Raw genomic sequence first — 20,558 nt, 5'->3', positions numbered from 1 at the left:
GCACCTGAAAACATAGCTTCGAATACCAGAAGCAAACCTGATATAAATGAGAGAAGAAATAGACATATCCATAATAACAGTTTGAGAATTCAACATTCCTGTCTCAGTAATCAATTAAACAAGTTGGCAGAAAATCAATAAGGAAGTACAAAACTTGAACAGCACGAGCAAGTTGAGCTAACTCATGTCTGCAGAACAATCCATACAACAACAACAAAATGCATAATAAAAATCTAAAAATTATTTATATATAATAGCAATGAAAAGTTGGAAATTGAAATTAAAAAGAGTTCCAACACAGTTTATAACAATTTATAGCATAAAAGCCATGAAACAGTTTTAAATATAAAATATGTGCATGATCATATGTTTGAAACCCCAAAATATTCATGAGAGAAATTAAAGAAGACCTAAATAAATCTAGAGATAAACTTTTCATGGAAGACTCAATAATGTTAAGACATCAGTTCTCTCCAAATTGATCTATAGGTTTAATGCAGTCCCAATCAAAATATTAGCAGCATATTTTTGTAGAAACTGACAAGCTAATTCTAAAATTTATATGAATAAGCAAACAAACCAGTATAGTAAAAACAATTTTAAAAAAAGAATGTGGTTGGAAGACTGACATTACTTGATTTCAAAACACATCATAAAGCCACTGTCATTAAGACAGTGTATATTGGAGAAAGAATATATGCATAGACTAATGGAACAGAATTGAGTCTAGAATATATATGGTCAGTTTGATTTTCAGCATAGGTGCAAAGGCAATTCACTGGAAGAAGGAGTTTCAATAAATCATGCTGGAACAACTGGACATCCAGGTACCAAAAAATAATCCTTGACATATACTATATCATATATATAGTTGACGCAAAATGGATCATAAACCTATAATCTAAAACTATAAAAATGTGTAGCATAAAACAGAAATAATAAAATTGAAAATAATTTTTGTGACCATTAGCCAGTCATGGTTAATGGAGACTCAGGGCGCTGAGGCGGGAGGATGGTTGGAGCCCACGAGTTTGAGGTTGCAGTGAGCTGTGGTTGCCTTGAGCTATGGTTATGTCACTGCACTTCAGCCTGGGTGACAGAGTAAGATCCTGTCTCTAAAAAAAAAAAGAAAAAAGAAAAAAGTTATAATAAAAAGCAAAAAAAGTCTTTGTGTCCTTGGACAAGGCAAGGATTTCTTAGAATTTCCTAGACATAACATCTGAAGCATAAACTATGAAAGAAAAAATTGATGTTAAACTTTAGCAAAATGGAAAACTTTGCTCTTTGAAACACACCGTTAAAAAGTCAAAAGACAATCCAGAGACATCATAAGTTATTAGATAAATTAAAATTGATACACAATGAGATACCACTATACACTTACTTGAACACACTTACTTTTTATGTCCATACCGAAGAATGGGGAGCAACAGGAATTTTCATACGTTACTGGTGAAACTGTATAATGGTACAGGCACTTTTGAAAACACTTTGGTAGTTTCTTATGTAGTTAAATAAAAACTTATCATTTAATCCAGCAAACCCATGCCTAGGTATTTACCTAAGAGAAACAAAAACTTTTTTTATACAAAAACCTTTATGTGAGCATTTTAGCATCTTTATTTATAATTAATAATTGCTAAAAACTGAAAACAATTCAAATATCCTTTATCTGGTGAATAGACGAACTATGTATAGCTACACAATGGAATACTACTTAGCAATAAGAAGGAACAATCTGCTGATACACGCAACAACACGCATGATCCTCATATGCATTAAGCTCCTTGAACTAGGCCAGACTCCAAAGACTACAGACTATTTGATTTCATTTATATGACTCCATTCCAGAAATGGCAAAACTATGAGGACAGAGAATACCTCAGTAGTTTATAGGGGCTGGGGAGGGAGAAGTGGTTGACTATATATGGGCATGATGGCAACTTGGATATATTCTGTATACTGATTGTGGTAGTGTTTACATGATTATATGCATTTGTCAAAAATCATAGTGTATACAGAAGGCGTGAATTTATATTGTATGTAAATTATAAAATTATTCCTCAATACACTTCACTTTAAAAAAGATAAAGATATTTTCAGATAAAAGAATACTAAGAAAATCCATTGCTGGCAAATCTACACTACAAGCCATGCTAAAAGAAATTATTTAGAATGAAGGTAAATGAAAGCAGATGTAAATTCAGATTTACAGGATGGAGTGAAAAGCCTTGGAAATAGTAAATATGTAAGTGTAAAAGACTATTTTTTCCTCTGTATTCCTTTAAAATACATAATAGTTTCAAGGAAATAAAAATATCTTAATGTGAGATTTACAATGTGTGTAGATGCAGTGCATATGACAACATTAAGAGTGGGCCAAGAGCTTTGAAAGGACCCACGCAGTTCCAATATTTCTACATTTCACACAAATTGTTAAAATGTTAACTTTAAGAAGCCTGTAAAAAGGATGAGTACTGTAATCCCTAGAGTGACCATTTAAAAATAAGACAAGGTATAGATAAAAAGCCAATGTATATATTTGATCTGGTTTGAAAAGATGAAAAGATATTTAGCAGATACAAAAGAGAAATGTATTTCAGGCAAAGGAAATAGTATATAGTAAATTCCACTTAGCTTACTTTTCCATTCTTAGGACTTCCATAGTTCATATTTACATCATGAACCTCACAATTATAGTACTCATGGTTTAAATATTATTATGTCTCAGACTACAAACTTCTTGAGGCCAGTTTCTACACAGTTCTTTTTTTGCATCTTCAACCCTTAGCATAGTGCTGAGCGTTGGGCACATAGTAAGGACTATGAAGATATTGACAGATAATCTAATACTCTATCAACATTTATGGGTTTCTTAGTTTTTACACGTGAAGGAAGGAAGGAAGCTAATATTAGCCACTGACTACATGCCAGGCTCTATGTTAAAGTTTTATATGTATTCCTTCATTCAGAGACATTAATCAGACAGTGGGATGTTTTTGGAAGGTGAAAGTATTAAGAAAAGGAAATTAACATAGACTTCAATATAACGAATCAGGAATAATTGAAGAGGATGCCTCGAATGGGATCTGATCACTCACTAGATCCTGAGGGGGAAGGAGAGAGAGAAGACATTCTGCTACTGAAGCCTCTCTTTTTATGAGTTCCCGGTGGGTATAACGTGCCACTGGGCAGTAATGATATCCACACTTTATTGGTTGCATTGTGCTGGCATTTATCAGGAACCTCTTCTTAAAAGAGGCAGTATGTGGACAGTGGAGACAGCAGGATCTTTTGAGTCCAGTGAAACTTCCCCACTCTGGTTCTGCATGTTACTAAGCACATGACATTAGACAAGTTTCTTAAGCTCTTGAAGTTTCAAATTTTCTTAGCTATAAAATGGATACACTAATAGCTACCTTATAAGATTACATAAGATATTAGATACAAATTTCGTAGCCTACAAAAATGCTCAATAAGCCTCCCTCTCCTGTTCTGCTTTCTGCCTATGTACAACCTGTTGGAACTGAAAAATTAGAATTACTAGACATGACCAATAAATAAAAAGCGTTTTTCTTTGGCAATGTTCTGTATTACAGAAATTTTGTTTTCTCAAACGTCAAGTCCTGTTGATATCGTAGTGTTAGTTATTCGACATATTCTTGGAAGACTAACATGGTTTATAGATGCTTCAGTTTGCAAACCTAAAAAAAAAAATCCAGATAGAGGGCCAGGCACAGTGGCTCACACCTGTAATCCCAGCACTTTGGGAAGCCGAGGTGAGCGGATCGCAAGGTTAGGAGATCGAGACCATCCTGGCTAACACTATGAAACCCCCCGTGTCTACCAAAAAAAACCCCAAAAAATTTAGTCTGGCATGGTGGTGGGCGCCTGTAGTCCCAACTACTTGGGAGTCTGAAGCAGGAGAACGGCGTGAACCCGGGAGGCAGAGCTTGCAGTGAGCCAAGATCAGCCACTGCACTCCAGCCCTGGTGACAGAGCCAGACTGTGTAAAAAAAAAAAAAAAAAAAAAAAAAAAAAAAAAAAAAAAAATCCAGATAGAGAAATTGTCATTCCTTAATCATGAAGGATATCAACATGAATCCTGAAATTCAGAACTCCCTGGTTTCAATTCTTTTGCTTAAGTCACTAAATCACTTTTTCCTCTCAATGCCAAAAAAGAGGTGTTTGTATAGAAGGAAATTAATATTCTCTTTCTCAGTTTCAGCAAGAAGTACATTTATTATATATTCAACAAAGTTGTATTCACTTTTCCAACTTAAAAATATTTAAGGGGTTTCATTATATTTTGAGAAATTATTCATCAATCAGGGATTTAGCAGCCACCAAAAAGAACTCCACAATTAATCTTTTATAATATGGGTGTGACTCTACACTAAAAAATTGTTAAATGTAAGGAAAAGCTGTTCATAAACTATAATATTTCTTGGCAAAGAAAAACTGCTTTGTGTTTTTAAAGATATGGTTGAGAATTTAAATGAGAGCTACATGCTTGAAATTAGTGCCAGATGCAACACAATTCAAGCACAATTCGCTAACTGCATCAGATATTTCACTGTGATTTAGTAAAAGGTATCCAACAATTCTACATTTCATAGAAATCTCACAAACACAAGTATTTCATTCACAAAACTCATGGCTTGGCAGGCTTCCAGGGCAGGAATTTGCTGGAAGAAAGGTAAATTTATTGATCAACATAAATCAAAGGACTGACATTTTCCCTAGAAAACTGACAAAACAATAATATTCAGAAACTGAAGTTCTTACAACCAGAGCTAGAAGAAAAGTCTGAGCTATTATTTACATTTATTATAGGCATCCAGTATTGTGATAAACAATTAGGTAGTTAAGAAGTTTCAAATCAGCATTGAGAAACTTAATTTTAAAATGTTAGATATTTTTGAAATAGGATTTTCCAAAAACTTTTGCAATGAAACCTGGTGTTTGTAAATCTTTGTAGTAGTTATAATTATATGCCACCTCTCTCCCTTGCATTTACTAATATATGCACTAAATAATGAGCATTCTTTGATGGGATCTATATAGAAACAATTGAGTTTTATTTTTTGTTTTTGGTATTTTTTTGAGATGAAGTTTCGCTCCTGTCACCTAGGCTGGAGTGCAGTGGCGCAATCTCAGCTCACTGCAACCTCTGCCTCCCGGGTTCAAGTGATTCTCATGCCTCAGCCTCCCGAGTAGCTGGGATTACAGGCACGTGCCACCATGCCCAGCTCATTTTTGTATTTTTAGTAGAGATGGGGTTTTAGCATGTTGGCCGGGCTGGTCATGAACTCCTGACCTCAAGTGATCCACCTGCCTCGGCCTCCCAAAGTGCTGGGATTACAGGTGTGAGCCACCGTGCCCGGCCCCAGATCATTCTTAAATATACAAACATTAATTCCTTCCTACCCCATGCCTCAGTTCTTCCCCCTCTGCTATCTCTTTTCCCATTCTGGTTATATTTCCACCACCAGCAATTGTTGTGAGCTGAATGTTTGTGCACCCCTACAATTCCTATCTTAAAGCCATAACCCACAGTGTGGCTGTGTTTGGAGATGTGGCCTCTAAGGCAGTAATTAAGGTTAAATAAGGTCAGAAGGGTAGAACCCTGATCCAACAGGATTAGTGTCCTTTTAAGTACAGAGAAGAGACACTCGAGAGCTCTCCGAACAGCGCGCACAAAGAAAAGGTGATGGGAGCGTAACAGGGTGAGGGTGGCTGCCTACCAGGCAAGAGAAGAGGCCTCAAACAAAACAAAACAAAACAAACACAACAAAACCTACTTTGATGGCATCTTGATCTTGGACTTCCCAGCATCTAGAATTGTGAGAAATAAATTCCTGTTGCCTCAGCTACCTTGTCTGTAGTATTTTGCTATGACAGCCCGAGCAGATGAAGAGCAATTAAGAGGCCTGATGCAGTTACAACAGCACTCTTAGGCACACCTTTTTGTTAACTGTTTAACTTTTTAAAGATTTGGATTCAAGGAAAATCCTATTGAGAAGCTGAAGAGATTCGGCCAAAAGAGTTTTATACAGATCCTTAACTCATTCAGCCTTGCTTCTACTTTAGAATCAGAGAATGTGAACAGGAAGATGGACTTCAGTGATCCTAACTTGTTAATTCAGGTTTTACTATGATGCTGGGGTTATATAAAACTGATCTCTAAACTTGGTGCATCTTCTAGAAGATGTTGGCAGTGAGGTGGTGTAGTGGATAGTTAAGTAATAGGCTTAACCATCCGTTGATGCGAAATTGAGATATATTACTGAGTGCAATGCAAAATTTTATACACATTCAGCTTTCTTTGAAGGAAGACATTATTATGTTAACAGCAAAAAACAGCTGAGATTGAAAATTAGTGTGGGCCAGGTAATATGTTAAAGTCTTTATGTGTACAGTAATCTCCCTTATCCACAGAGAATACCTTCCAAGACCCCCCAGTAGATGCCTGAATCCTGGAATAATGGCGAACCCCATATACGGTTTTTCAATCTGATAACCAAGATGGCTACTAAGTGCCTAAGAACCTGGTGGCATAACAGCATGCATATATACTAGACAAAGCAATGATTCACACTGCAGGATATTTCATCAGGATACCCAGAATGGGATTGCAATTAAACATTTGAATTGCTTATTTCTGGAATTTTTTACTTAATGTGTTTGGACCTTGGTTGACTCCAGGTAACTGGAATCAGGCTAAGAGAAGCCACAGATGAGAGAAGCCTACTGTATTTTCTTTCTTTCTTTCTTTCTTTTTTGAAACAGCGTCTGGTTCTGTCGCCCAGGCTTTTCTTATATAATCATCACAAAATTAGCAAATAGGTACACTTAATGTTATTCTTATTATAAAACAGATTTCGGAAAATGCAAATATTTCTAAAATTTCACTATTCCCATCCCTATCACATAGGATACTTTATCTTCTTCACAGTGGTTTTCTCGTTTTTGTTTTTGTTTTTTGTTTCTTGTTTCCTCATTTTCTATGTTCTCCAAGTACTCCCTTCAGGGCATAACACAGCGCCTGCCACAAAAAAGAAAAAAGAAGTTCGGTAAACTTTTGGTCCAGTCAGCGCCATCACCAGATGGTAAGCGCCATGAGAGCAGGAGTCTGCCCGTTTTCTGCTAACCAGAGATTGGCATGATGCCTGGTACAAAGTAGACGCCCAATAAATAGGCGAAGAAAGAAAAAAAAAACAAAACAAAAATAAAAAAAGGAAGAGAGGGAGGGGAATGGATGAAATGAATGAAGACGTTTGCAGAAGGGCCTAGAAAGAAAGCACTGCAACATTCTCCCTCCTGGTGGCATCAACTCTTAGTTCAAGGTCTATCTATGTCAGCCCTTTCCTCGCCCAGACGCATTGGCCGACAGCAGAGAATGAAGAAAGGACAAAGTCTTTAAAAATGTTCAGAAGAAAGAAAAAACGGCAAGAGAAAAGAGAGAAAAAAAAGCAAGGAACCACCTCCTTCGCACGGACTAAAAAGGCACGCCCCACGAGGCCGGTTGCCAAGGCGACCCTAGGGCCAGAACGGCCCCAGCCCATTGGCTGAGACGCAGGAGCCAATGAGAAGGCGCGATGTTGACGGGGTCTTAAGATGGCTGCCGGGCGACCCTTTCCTGACAGGTGAGTACGGCTTGTGGAGGGTTGGTTACCCGCCGGCTCGGGCTCCGGCATGATGAGTTGGGAAGGCCTCTTGCCGGCAGCCGAGGGAGGCGGTATGGGCGGCCTCATAGCTCCTCGACCGAGCCTCCCGGAGCAGGCTAGAAAAGCCCCCGGCCCGGGGCCGCGGAAGCGACGGCGGGGCCACCCTCAGCCTTCCTCGGAAGGGGCGTCGCAGCGGCCTCCCCAGCCTGTTATGAGGGAGGGTTTCTCCGTCCCACTCCAGTCAAAGTGAGAGGGGATTGAGGAGGCTTTCGACAGGGGAAACAGGCTCATGTTTACAGTTGCTGTATCCCGGAAAACAGCTCCAGTTAATGGGACTGCCAGCAGGCTAGACATCCTTCGCCGGAAACTGCAGCGCTTAGTTCTGTGCCCGAGAGGGGATTCTGCCTGTTTTGGGATTGGAGTGGGGCATTGCCGCCAGAAAGCCTGCAGAATTCCCGGTTGTGCAGCCAAGCAGGAACAGGTGTACCTTACTAGACCCATCCTCTTGCCATCTTGGACCTTGTAAGTATTCTCACAGCGGAATCGACTTAAAATGAGCCTTGAACTGTTAACTTGGTTTATTGTCTTTCCATGCAGGATCTTGGGTCTGGGAAAATGTTTTTCGGGCCAAGTAAACGAACACTCTCTTTAATTAAAACAGTTGCATACATGCAAAATCTTGCTAAATAAGTAGGTTTTCTGGATTGGCCGATTGTCAACCTAAATTCGCTTTCAGGCCTGTAATTCAGTTGTCCTTTCTGTACCTTTTTTGAGAAAAGGAGCACATTCATTTCATAAAAGTAAATAGGATATTTACGTTAATGTTGATGTTAACATGCTTGAAAATAGTAACCATTTTTAAGTCACCGACACTGATGATGATGTGAATTACAATCTTCAGATTGTTAAATGTGGTGGCTTATAATTAGTATATAAGTGAAATTAATTTTAGATCAGATGAAGTTCAGGCTTCTGGGATTACTTCTAATCAAATACAAAATATGGGAAATAAGCCTTATACAATGAAAATGGAATTTAAATTCTGGAATAGAGACAGAAAACATTTACCCATCGAGCTGCTCAAATAATATCTTTTGAGTTTTGGTTATAAGCAGCTGCCTGGTTGTCCAGAAAATATGACATTATTACTCACACCTCTGACTGTGACTTTGACTTTGATGTATGTAACTTAGTATAGCATCTTACATAGCTTTCTGTACTCAAAAAGTACAGAAAAAGAATTCTTAACCAAATTTAACAAGTCTGTAATTATAGGCTAAGATCGTTCTCAGACCGAGTCTCAAATCCTTGTCCCCGCTTACAACTCTGCCCTGTAAAAGTTCATAATCTAAAGCCATGGGGCTATTTTTGTAAAACAAGTGGATCAGAATTCATTAGGCAAGTCAGTTATCCTATCTGTAAATTGAGGGCGGAGCGGGCAGGGGAGGGGCAGATATAGATAGTAATTCCTAGTGGAAGGTTTGTTGTGAAGATTAATGGTAAACCAAGGCCTGCCACACTGTTTGTATGCCATGTGTAGCAGTGACTTGCTTTGTTTCCCCTTTCTGGTTCTTGTGTTTCCTGTTGTAACTAGGGTTCCTTCCCCTTCTCAGTGTCCTGAAGTGTACAGCATCTCTCCGAAAACATTCTCTTGGCTGAGTTGCTAGGTAGAGGAGAGAAACCTTATCTACTGGGATACTGGGCTCTAATCAGGATTGCAGTCCTGGAGAGAATGGAGTGATACATCCAGGAGTGAGATGACTCTGGGCATTTGGGGCACTTATAATATCAAAATCTTAAAGAGACACTTTAGAGCTGTAAGACATCTCAAAGATCATTTGATCAAACCTTTATTTTATAGCTTAAGAATGGAGGCCCAGACAAATGCAGTGACTTTTAATTATGTTGCTCAGGACTAGAAACCATCTTCCAACTTTAAAAACTCTTTTCCCCTGTAATGAGTGCACAGTCTAGAACAGTTTTTATTGTAATTTGATTTCTCCCTGGCTGCTATATTTTGAAAGATTGTGTCTACGAAACCTTGTTTATGAATGTTTTTTTCTGATAAAAGTCAGGCCTATAACTACCATTGAACCTCTGATTATCATGTGGTGAAGAATAGTGCTTCGCTAAATTTGTCTTTTCCTGTAATGGTGAATGGTACTGTCTCACTGAGGGGAAAAATAAAATAGTTTGGGCTTTTTGAAATTAGCTTAGAGACTCCTGTTACTATATTCATACTTAGATTAGGAACTACTGAACTGTACCCTGTTTTTGAGTCATTGTTATCTGACCAAATATGATAACTAATGACGATGGGTGGTTTTCAAGGGCAAACAGACAGACAAAAAAACCCTAGTTATTCAGACTAGGACGGTATATAAATATTTTCAGTTCGTGGCAAATTGTGTTAGCCCAGGACTAAAGATGTGTTCTGCATAGTACACACAGAAGGTCTTTGAGGATAATTGTGGGATGGAATAAATCTTAACTCTAGAGGTGGAGGGTGTGTAAAATGAAGAAGGTGATATTCAAAACCATAGAGAGAAAAAGGATTCTGAGTCATTTACATTTTCCTTGGGGTGAAAATGATTAAATTGAAAATTATTTGGGTTGCAGGGTAAAAAAAAACGAAAGCTTATGAATTAATACGTTGGCTGCTACATGGACTTGGCTATAATCTATAGTAAAAAGATTTAAGTTTCTGTTTCTCTGATATTCCACATCTCTTGAGACTGGCTGAGTGAATTTTCACAGTTAAAGGGTAACTTGGGATTATCTGCTTTAAAATAAAGAAATACACTCTGAAAGACATGAGTAAGAGACACAGATAATCATCCTCCACAGCAGCCAAAAGAGGAATAACAGGAGGCCTAACATGGTGCCAGTTGGAAACTTTGTGAATGACAACTATATGCTATGAATAGAAAGACTATTTTCAAACATGAGTCCAAAGCAAAAGTCACTAAGCAGCCACTCCATATTGGCTGATCTGTAATTGGGCTGCTGCTTACACAGGCAACTCCATTTTGCAGGCTGCACAGTGAGTGGCAGCAGTTATCCATGTTTATCAGTGACTGCTCAGTCTCCCTTGTGTTTGGTTTTTTGAGAGTCATGGGAAAATGGCACATGACTTTAAAGGTTTTCAAGAGTGGAGTTCACAACCTACCTGATTTGGATTTTGCCTGGATCCACTTTTTTCAAGCTATTTTAATTTTTTTTTCCTTTGGGTACACTCAAGAAATTACCATACCAGGCAGATGCCACATCAGCGGGAGCTAAAAATATATAATTTTGAGAAAATTTAAAAAGCCATAAAAAATGCCTACTTGAAGGCTGATTAGCAACAACAACAGCAAAAATCTTGCCTTCTTCAGGGCAACTGAGACTGTTCCCCAGAGGGAGGTATGTTTGGGTGCCCAGAGCATAGACTATCACCCTGCAGAGATGCTAAAACAGTGGTTTGGTGGGAGACCTGTGCCATTGCCCACTGGAGAGGCACACGCATTTCATAAGCAGTCACATCTGAAGTCCAGGTCAAGGAATACTTGGCTCAAAAATTGAACAGAAACTTGCCATGTGTGTAGATGTCATTTCATGAGGCTAGGGATTTTTGCCTGTTTATATACTTCTGTCCCCAGAGTCTTGAAGAGTGTCTGGCACACAGATGGGCATGTAAAATATTTTATGGACAGGAAGGGAAACACTTACTTCTAACATAGACTCCAGTGATGCTAAGAAATCCAAACCTGGAATTTGTTACTGTTTTAAGTCCTTAAATGATAATGAGCCTAAAGGTATATTATATGCCGGTGGCCAAATCATACTGGAACTTATTACTGCTTCCTTCCCCTTGCTCTCAGAACAGGAGAAATCTTTTTCGTTAATAGCATGATACCTATTTTTCAATATTGTCATATTTTACATGATGTCTTTTGTGCTCTCAGAGTATCTCAAGAGTACTTCGGTCTCAACTTTAAAAATCCACAGACAGGTTTAGGGATAGATCTGGGTTTTATGGGGCCTGGAGCTCATATAACTTCGGGTCTCTTCCTTTAAAAAAAGAAATGCAAATTCTGAAAGTACAGTACTTTGGAAGGACCTGTGCAAATGAGGAATCTTGGAGCTTAGGTTACCATTATCTTCCTGGTAATTTGCCCTCATTTTATTGCTCCATTCAGAAAACTAAACATTAATATTTGTTATAGACACTTCATCTCAGATTGTGACTATCAAGGAAGGAAATGATGGCATCAATTGCTAAGTGAGTGCACCACAATTATCAGAAACTTCAAAACTATCTTACGAACCCAGTCACTCATAATAGAAATGATAAAAATGTAATACATGGCCATAGAAATAATAATAGCAAAGAGAACTTAACATTTATTGAGCCCCTAGGACCTCCTAAACACTATGTTGAGGGGCTTATCTCATTTAATCCTCAGAATAACCCTATAAGCAGTATAATTATCCCTGCATTACAGATAAAGAAATCGAGGGTCAGAGATGTTAAATGATTTCCTCATACTACTAGTAGTGGCAGAGTCAAGATTCTATTTGGAGCAGTTAGATGCCAGAGTCCTTCCTCATAAAAAGCCAACAGAATATTTGGTGAGGATATTTCAGAGAGCCAGCAACTGATGAGACTGGACCAAAGCCACAAAAAGTAAGATCTGATTCTTCGGACCTGGAAGGAAGTCTTGAAAAGATAACATAAATCTGTTATCGCAAAATCCCTGATGTGTTTGTCTCAGAGAGAATGGTGGTGGTTTTTTTTGTTTGTTTGTTTTTTAACTAGGTTAATCACAATATGGGACAGAAAACTGCAAAACAGATTTCCGTCCTTCCATTTTATTCCTTCAGGTTGATAGTAAATCATGAGCAGTACAACCGGCTTCTTTATTTTAAGCATCTTTTGAAGGAACTGGTTTTGACTCAATATATGTGCTAAAATAGACTGTGCCATGGAGATCAATAGTGAATATGTACTTGAGTATTATACTTTTAGCAAATGATAACAATTTTGCTATTTTAACACGTTTTATTAAACTTAATGGTTCTCTCTACCAATGGACTGTATAGCTAATGCTAAGTATTATCTTGAACTTTACCATTAGTTTCCCAAATATAGTATTGTTACTTTAAAAAGCTGTACATTTTTGTTAAATTGTTAGGATTATATTTCATTTAATATTATTTTAGCAAACAATATTAAACTAAAAAGTAGGATATCCGTTTTACTACCATACCTTCCTCCAGCTATTTACATAGCTTAAAAATTTTCCTTTAGTTGCTTTCCTGCTCCTTAGACAATACGCCCTCTGGAAGCTTGGTCCATTAAATATAGGTGAAACATGCAGTTTTATTCTCTAATTGGTATAGCTTCAAATATGGTATTTTAATCCTAAATTGCTTGCAAAGTATGTTGTTAGGTTTTTAACATTCTTGAGCAGTGCATTACTGAATTTCATGTTTTTTTAGACAAAGCTACTCATATATTAGAGAATTAAGGCTCTATTTTCTTTGCCCGTAGGTGTGTGTTGTAACAAACTTGTTTAAACAGCTTTTAAACTTCTAAACTTTTTTTTTTTACTTACACAAGTGAAGATTTTAATTATTTTAATATGAGTTCATTCTATACCAGTTTAGATGGGGGAAAAAAAAAGTTTAGATGGACTGTTCCCAAACCATTGTTACAATTATTAGGCACCTGGAATGTCTTCTAATGGTCTTAAAATTATTTCTATGGTTATTCTACATGTGTAAATTAATCTTTTTCCTCATAGAAGAAAAGATGTGGAGTGGGCTGCTACCTCCTGGCCTAAATGAAAGTGATGCTGAGTCAAACTCTGAAGATGAAGCTATGTTGGAGAACTCTGGACTTAACTTACAGGAAGATAAAGAGGATGAGAGCATCAGAAAAACAGAAATCATAGATTTCTCAACAGATGAACCACAAACTGAAACAGAGTCAAATGTAAATGCCTATGAAGAGTGTCCTTCTGGAATTCCCGTAGATATGTGGAATGTAGGTTTTCTCTGAAATGCTCTTGCTACAGCCTGTGCGTGTACACACCCCTGATTGTGTCTCTGCCCTGGTCAGAATGTGCATGTGTTCTTGGGACTTAACAGGGAGGGAGATGGACTCAGAATGCTTTTACTATTCTCTGAGGCATTGGCCACTTAGATACTTGCTTTTATTTTGTTTTGTTTTTCATAGAAAGACAAAGAAAAAAAAAAAAACCCCAAACCACTATGCAGGATTAGCTGTTTGCCTAGCGTGGTACATGAGGAGTTTCTGTCTTTATTTTATCTTTTATTTATCTTTTTTGTTATCTACATGAGCTTCACTCTCAAATTATGAAATGACTTATTTTAAAACAAGTGAATATCAAAACTCAGGTTGTGAGTCTCAGAGAATAGAGCTTCTCAAGAACTGACTACCATCATTAAATTGGTATCTTTATACATGCTGAAATATAATTGTTTTATTACTTCATTATTTTTTAAATGCATGTTTTTCTGGAAAGTGTATTTGCTTCTCAATATTTTTTTCTTTTACATAGAAATTTCAAGAATTGCATAAAAAACATACTGAACAGAAAAGCACAACCTCAAGATTCAGAGGGAAAAAAAGAAAACGCTCCAGAAAAGGTGTTTTGTTTTAATTCAGGTTGTTAGTCGTGCTAATGCTAAATTGTGACTGAATTTAACCATTTTTTTAAAATATGGTTTTGAAATTAGTGAAGTTAGGTATTGACACTTTGTGAATTCTTTTCAGATAAATCGAAGAATGAAAAAGAATCTCATAGGTAGGTGGAATTTAAAATAGTTATATATTTTAGGCCATTGTAGAAATTGTTGAACTAATTGTTTCTGATCGTAATCAAACATATATGAACTAGTAATTGTAGTATAATTGTAGTAACCAATTAAAAACAGTAAAAGTAAAGACAGTATATATTGTATAAAACAAAACTTACTATCTTCTTTTAGTGAAACATCCTCAAATGAAACCCAATGGAAGGAGCTTACTCAGTATTTTGGAGTCAATGATAGATTTGACCCACCTGTTAAAAGGAAAAAAGTTGAGAAGGTAATATCTTTGTTATTGCATCTTATACCAGCTAGGAGGATACATTTGTGATTAGCCTTGCCTAAAGTACTTGTTCTCATTAATTCATTCAGTTAAAAAGTTAAGATGCCTACTACGCACCAGAAAAGGTGCTAGATAAGTAAATAGTTACAAATTATTAAAAAACTGCTAAGAGAAAGAACGGGCTGTTGTGAAAACATTAAAATGGGGGCTGTACTTTAGCATGGATGGTCAGGGAAAGCCTTTCATAGAAGGTGCCATGTCACTGAGACCTGAAGGATGGAAAAAACTGTTTATATAAGGAGTGCTAGCACAGAGACATGGGTAAAGATCCTAGAGAAGAGTCGTCCTGGGACATTCCAGTAATCGTAGGAAGGCCAGCCTGTCTGGAATGGGATCAGTGAGGAGGAGGGTAGCCCACTATATGATTATAGAGGCAGGCAGTCACTGACCAAATTGTGTAGGACCTCAAAGGGCTTAGTAAAAAAATGGGTTTTATTCACAATGCAGTTGACAGTCATAAAGGCTTTTAAGTCAAGGGAATGACATGACCTATGTTAAAAAGATTCGTATGACTGTTACCTGGTGAACTGATTGTGAGGCAGCAAAAACAGATGAGAACAGAACAGTTAAGAGACTTCTAGGCATAAAATGATGATGGATTGAGCCAGAATGGTTCTGCTGAAGAAGGAAAAAAGTGTATGGATTTGAGGCATATTGTATAAGTAAAATTGATGATACTTGCCTCTGGATTGCTTGCGAGGTGATAGGGAGGGTTTGAGGTATGTGGAAGGAAAGAGGACCATTCAAAGCTTTAGCTTAAGCAGTGGTGTGAATAGTGATGTTACAAAGAGAAATTTGGGGAGGGGAAAGGATTGAGAGTGGGACTTAGCCAAAGTTCAGCTTGGGACTTGAGTGTTGTTGGAAAGCAGGAGCAGAGTAGATGGTTAGTATAATGAGGGTAGGGGCTCAGAGGAGAGCCTGACCTTTAGATGCACATTTGTAGTTGTCAGTCTCTAGACATACTAATACTTAGTAGAGGCTTGTGTGAATGAGTAACTCACTTATTCACACAGGGAAATGTTGGAGCATGAAAATCAAGTGCTGAGTGCTAGAGCTGGAGGCACAGGGGGCTAGTTGAAGCCCAAGTATATTGTATCCTGTGTGTAATAGACAGATGCCTCTTTCATGGATCATTGCTGTAGACTAGTGTGTGTACCTAGAGACCTTTGTCACTTTCTGATCCATCTGTGTTTCTTCCAAAGTACCTCTGATTTTAAATCCATCATTGCATGGTACTGTGTCATTGAGGGTGCACACATTAAGGAACTGTCAAAACAGAATTTTGCTGTGAATTTTTTGATTCCAACTTTGCAAAAGTTTCTTATCATCCAAAAACAGTCCCTGGAACATTGGGGAATTGGAACCAGAATCTCTTTCTGCCTCAACTAATTATTGCTCCTGAGCAATCTCATTTTTACAAATGTTCAAGCAGGTGCAGAAATGCTAAATATCTTGCAAAGAAAAATCACTGGTACAGTTGAAACTAAAAACCAGGTTTCATGACAGCAGTCTCAGTTTCCTAGGCTCAATGCAGAAGGGGTGATAACTGTTTGCAAGTGTAATTGCCATTCTCTTGTGATGCTGGTGGGCCGAACAGTGGCTGTGTGACGGGAGATGCTCTTGACTGTACCAAATGTGTTCTAAGGCATTAGGGAGGAGGACCATGCTGGCAGCCTGGGTCTGGGTGTTATCTCTGGCAGACCTGCCATAGAGTTCCAGCTGCTGGATGAATTATTCTTTTGAGGGAAGGAATGGTCAAATATTGGTTCTATTAGGAAATATTTTTTTAAATTTTACTTGTGAATTAGATGGTCTTTGAGTTTCATTTGTTTACCATGTTTGTTAGGTTTTCTCATAACTATATTGACATTAGAATGTCTAAATTGCTTCTTAGTGAAGTTAAAGCCATGAAATGAACTTCCTAGCTACTCTAAAAAGTAGAAACTTAGACATGATTTTTTTTTACAGTCTATCTTTATTAAAATTTTATTATCCTACATATAAATTGTACCTTCTTGATACTGGCTAGATGCCAGGCTTACTCTTATTCATTGTCTAGGATTTGGAATTTGTATGGAGTTGCTTTAATACAGGTTACTAGGATTCTTTGCACAAAATTAAACAACTCAATTTTAGGAACCAATGTTCTATTTCACATTATGCATTAAATGTGTTCTAGAAGGAAATTATAACCCAAACACTATTTTGAAAATGAGGTCTCTGTGTAAGGGAGACTGCTATAAGTCCTTTTGTAACTGCCCATTGATCTGTTTTATACGTTTGGGTTTTCTTAACTTTAGATATTCATCCTTGTGATGATATTCATCTTAACAGTAGATACTCGTCCACATAAATTACATCTAGCTAAGGAAGTTATGGTGGTTTTCTAAACAAGGAGCCTGAGCTAACCAGGCTTCTATCTGTCTAGGATTTTCCCCGCATTTAATATTCCACAAATAAACCCAAGCATAAGAGGAAAGGAAGGACTTAGTGAAGCCAGATTCTTTCATATTCTCTTGGTGGTTCAGTATAATTGCATGCCAGCAGGTTCCCACTCATTCTTTGGTTTGGGATCGTTGGTTTAAATGGCACTCCTTTGGCTGTCCTGCTAAAGTTTCTACTGCAAATCCAACAGAGTAAATAAACTTTAAAGAATGTCCACATTGGAGATGCTGAGATAAAAATTAAATAAATGTAAATCCAGCACATAGTAGCGACTGCTTATGAAATCTAGAGATGATCATGAAAATCTGTGATGCAGTTAGAACAAAACTAGCATGAATTTCCATCCACTATTTTATTTCTCTGAAGCAGAGGGCTGATCTGTTACCATATCTGAGAGAACCTTTTTATTTTGTATTTACTCAACCCTCTAGAATGGTAAAACAAAACAAACTTCTTAATCTGTGTCTATCGTGCAGTCTTTTTTTTCTCCCCGTTTTTCTTTTTTGGAACACTGCCAAACTGAAACTGTTGCTCAACCAAGAATGTCTGTTTACAGCACTGCTGTCACCTGCCTCTCAGACAATGCAGAGGCTTGTATTTTTTAAACATAATCTCCCTAATATCCAAAGCTGTTTTAAAGTGTTCTTTGTATTAAATACAGCTATAATTGTGTTTCTGGCAGCAGTTCTGGGGCTTACTAGTAATTCTGTAATCATAGCATAATTATTTTGAATCTGTGGGAATTTCTTTAGAATAAATTTCACTCATTAATTTCACTATAAATGTCTCAAGTATTCTTTAGTTGAATCAGTTTGATTAGTCAGCAGTCATTATTGAAGTAGTTTTATGTATACCTAATGGATACTTTTTGGCATGAAAAACCAGAGTTACTTTATTAAATGTTAGAGTAATTGTACAATGTCTTTGATGAATTTTTCAAGTTTTTTATGAGAGGAAACTGCTATTGTATAGTGTAGCTTTTTCGAACTTGTTTTTTTTTTTTTTTTTTTTTTTTAAGCAGAGTGCTTTTTCCAAACAGACTCTTAACATGGTTCTCCAATACATAGATCAGTTAAAAATCTGGCTTCCTTGGGTGGGTGGAGGGAGGAGGTATAGGAGAGGGAGGTTTAGGGGTGTGATGAGAGAGGTATGGGGAGTGTTGAGGTGGTACCATGAAGATCTCCTGGTATCAGTTACAAACCATCGCCTCTTGGTTCCTATGTGATTCCTGTGGGGTGGGTTGATAGGTCCAGTGTTATTCTCATACGGATAAAGAAACCGAAGCTCAGCATAATTTGCCTAAGAAAACAAACCAGGTAAGAAGTGAAATGAGACTTTAAACCCAAGTCATTTGGTCCCAAATCTAGCTTTTTCTGAATGGGGTTTTTATTTACCTGACTCATATGATTTTTTTTTTTTTTTTTTTTTTTTTTTGAGACAGAGTCTTGTTCTGTTGCCTGGGCTGGAATGCAGTGGTGCGATCTCAGCTCACTGCATCCTCCTCTTCGCGGGTTTAAATGATTCTCCTACCTCAGCCTCCTGTAGCTGGGACTACAGGTGTACGCCACCACACCCAGCTAATTTTTGTATTTTTAGTAGAGATGGGGATTCGCCATATTGGCCACGCTGGTCTTGAACTCGTGACCTCGTGATCCTCCTGCCTTGGCCTCCCAAAGTGCTGGGATTATAGTCATGAGCCATCACACCCAGCTGACTCAAGTGATTTTAAGTAGGTATGATTATATATATATATGTAAAGTTAACAAAATTATAAATAAATACATGATTTACATTTACGTATGAAAGTACCTCTTCCCCTCTCCCCCACTGCCCTTCTTTATGAAGAGATTGCCTTATTTTTTCTTAGATATTTAGGTTCAGTAATGCAAACTTCAATGGATAATTCATTTGTGTTAAGCTTTAAAAATTGAATATATTAACCGAATAAATATTTAGTAGCAGAATTTTCATATAAATATATTGTGGTATAGTTTGACTTTAAAAGCTTTAACCATATATAAAAAGTTATTCTACATATGCACATATAGATGTTAGCCCACAACGTTAAACCAAGTACCCACACATTTCTTAGATATTTGTAGTCCTATCTTCTTGACATTTATGGTAAAACTTTATTAATTGGCAATTGTTGCCTTGTGGGTTAGATACTTCGTTTAGATGAATTTTTCACCTGTGGCCAAATTGCCATTCCTAGGTTTGTGTTGAGATATATCTTAAATTATGTTTTGATTCTAACCAAAAGGCAACTTAGAAGCACACCAAGGCGCTGCAGGCTATCAATAGCTCCTCTGTGCCTCCTGCCACTCCTGTAGTATGGAAGACATCCTAGATAAGTCAAATAAAGGCTACTCTTGAGTCTAGCTTAAAACTTTTCAAAAAGCCTTAATACTCAGACTCTAGTTCATGAGACTATTTACTGACAAAGTTGAATGCTTGAGTCTTGTACTTGGGTCTGAGCTTGAAGTATGATACAGTCTGTAGCCTTATAGAGATAAGCCTTCTCTTTTGCGATAATGGTATCCTGATATTTAGGTTTAATAATAGGAGCAGCTTATTATTTATTGAATGACTGCTATATTCTAAAAATGTGGCTAGGTATTTTATATATATGTTCTTTGACTCATCATAATCTTGCAGAGAATGTGGTTTTATTCTCATTTTATTGCATGTGAGATAACTGCAACCCACAGAGGTTTAGAAACTCATTCAGGGTTGCTTAATTCATAAGTATAGGAGCTAGTCTGAACCTAGGTCTGACCCTGCCAGCTGTGCTCTTTGTGAACTGCTATGAACTTACAGTCTTTAAGGAGATGGGAATGTTTTACTAAGTGTTTTGAGTGTATTTGGAATATTAATATGTTCTTATGGAAACAAAGTTTGTACATGGAACCAGGAGTTTTTCAGAACTAAAAGAAGCTATTACATTTTATTTAAATAAATTGCCAGAAAGAGAGATAAAAGGGCTTAAAAACAAAGTTGAAAATGTGATAGAAATCTAGAATTTTTATTTATAGAAGGGTTACTCATTCAAGCCAGTCTTTTCATTACCTTTGAGGAAACAGAGGCTTATGAGTCAAGTATGTCATTTACCCAGAGCTTTGACCATATCTCCTGTCTTCTAGTCCTGTGCTCTTTCCATTGTAATATGCTATTACCTTTAGATTCTGCTCTGAATGGCTGGGGGAATGGAAAGGCTTAAGAATGGAAGCTGTTAGTGAGCAGGTTGCTGAGATGAAAGGTTGGAGCAGGTCTAGGTTGAT

The 20,558-nt window shown here is 37.3% G+C and overlaps 1 protein-coding gene and 1 long non-coding RNA gene across 4 annotated transcripts in view; one reads left to right on the top strand and one right to left on the bottom strand.

Annotated features, from left to right (window-relative positions):
- FAM204A (family with sequence similarity 204 member A) overlaps nucleotides 1–20,558 on the top strand; it is a 165,462-nt gene that overhangs the window by 125,513 nt on the left and 19,391 nt on the right. The window contains exons 1-6 of one of the 3 annotated variants that reach the window (XM_050803998.1): nucleotides 7,576–7,649; nucleotides 7,991–8,192; nucleotides 13,463–13,701; nucleotides 14,240–14,327; nucleotides 14,455–14,485; nucleotides 14,670–14,769. In XM_050803998.1, the coding sequence (XP_050659955.1) occupies nucleotides 13,468–13,701; nucleotides 14,240–14,327; nucleotides 14,455–14,485; nucleotides 14,670–14,769 (453 nt within the window). In that variant the 5' untranslated portion in view covers nucleotides 7,576–7,649; nucleotides 7,991–8,192; nucleotides 13,463–13,467. Of the gene's footprint in view, nucleotides 1–7,575; nucleotides 7,650–7,990; nucleotides 8,193–13,459; nucleotides 13,702–14,239; nucleotides 14,328–14,454; nucleotides 14,486–14,669; nucleotides 14,770–20,558 lie in introns of those variants that run through there. The other 2 variants (XM_050803996.1, XM_050803997.1) reach the window with 2 other exon arrangements.
- LOC126962699 (uncharacterized) lies at nucleotides 304–7,536 on the bottom strand. Its single transcript, XR_007728778.1, has 3 exons — nucleotides 7,488–7,536; nucleotides 5,805–7,048; nucleotides 304–1,561 (listed from the first exon to the last, which is right to left on the bottom strand). It is a non-coding gene; the product is annotated as an uncharacterized LOC126962699 (long non-coding RNA).

The sequence above is a fragment of the Macaca thibetana genome, chromosome 9 (genome assembly GCF_024542745.1).
Source record: "Macaca thibetana thibetana isolate TM-01 chromosome 9, ASM2454274v1, whole genome shotgun sequence".
NCBI classification, from domain to species: domain Eukaryota; kingdom Metazoa; phylum Chordata; class Mammalia; order Primates; family Cercopithecidae; genus Macaca; species Macaca thibetana.
Note: the sequence above shows the minus strand (reverse complement) of the source record. Positions and strands in the feature narration are given on the sequence as shown.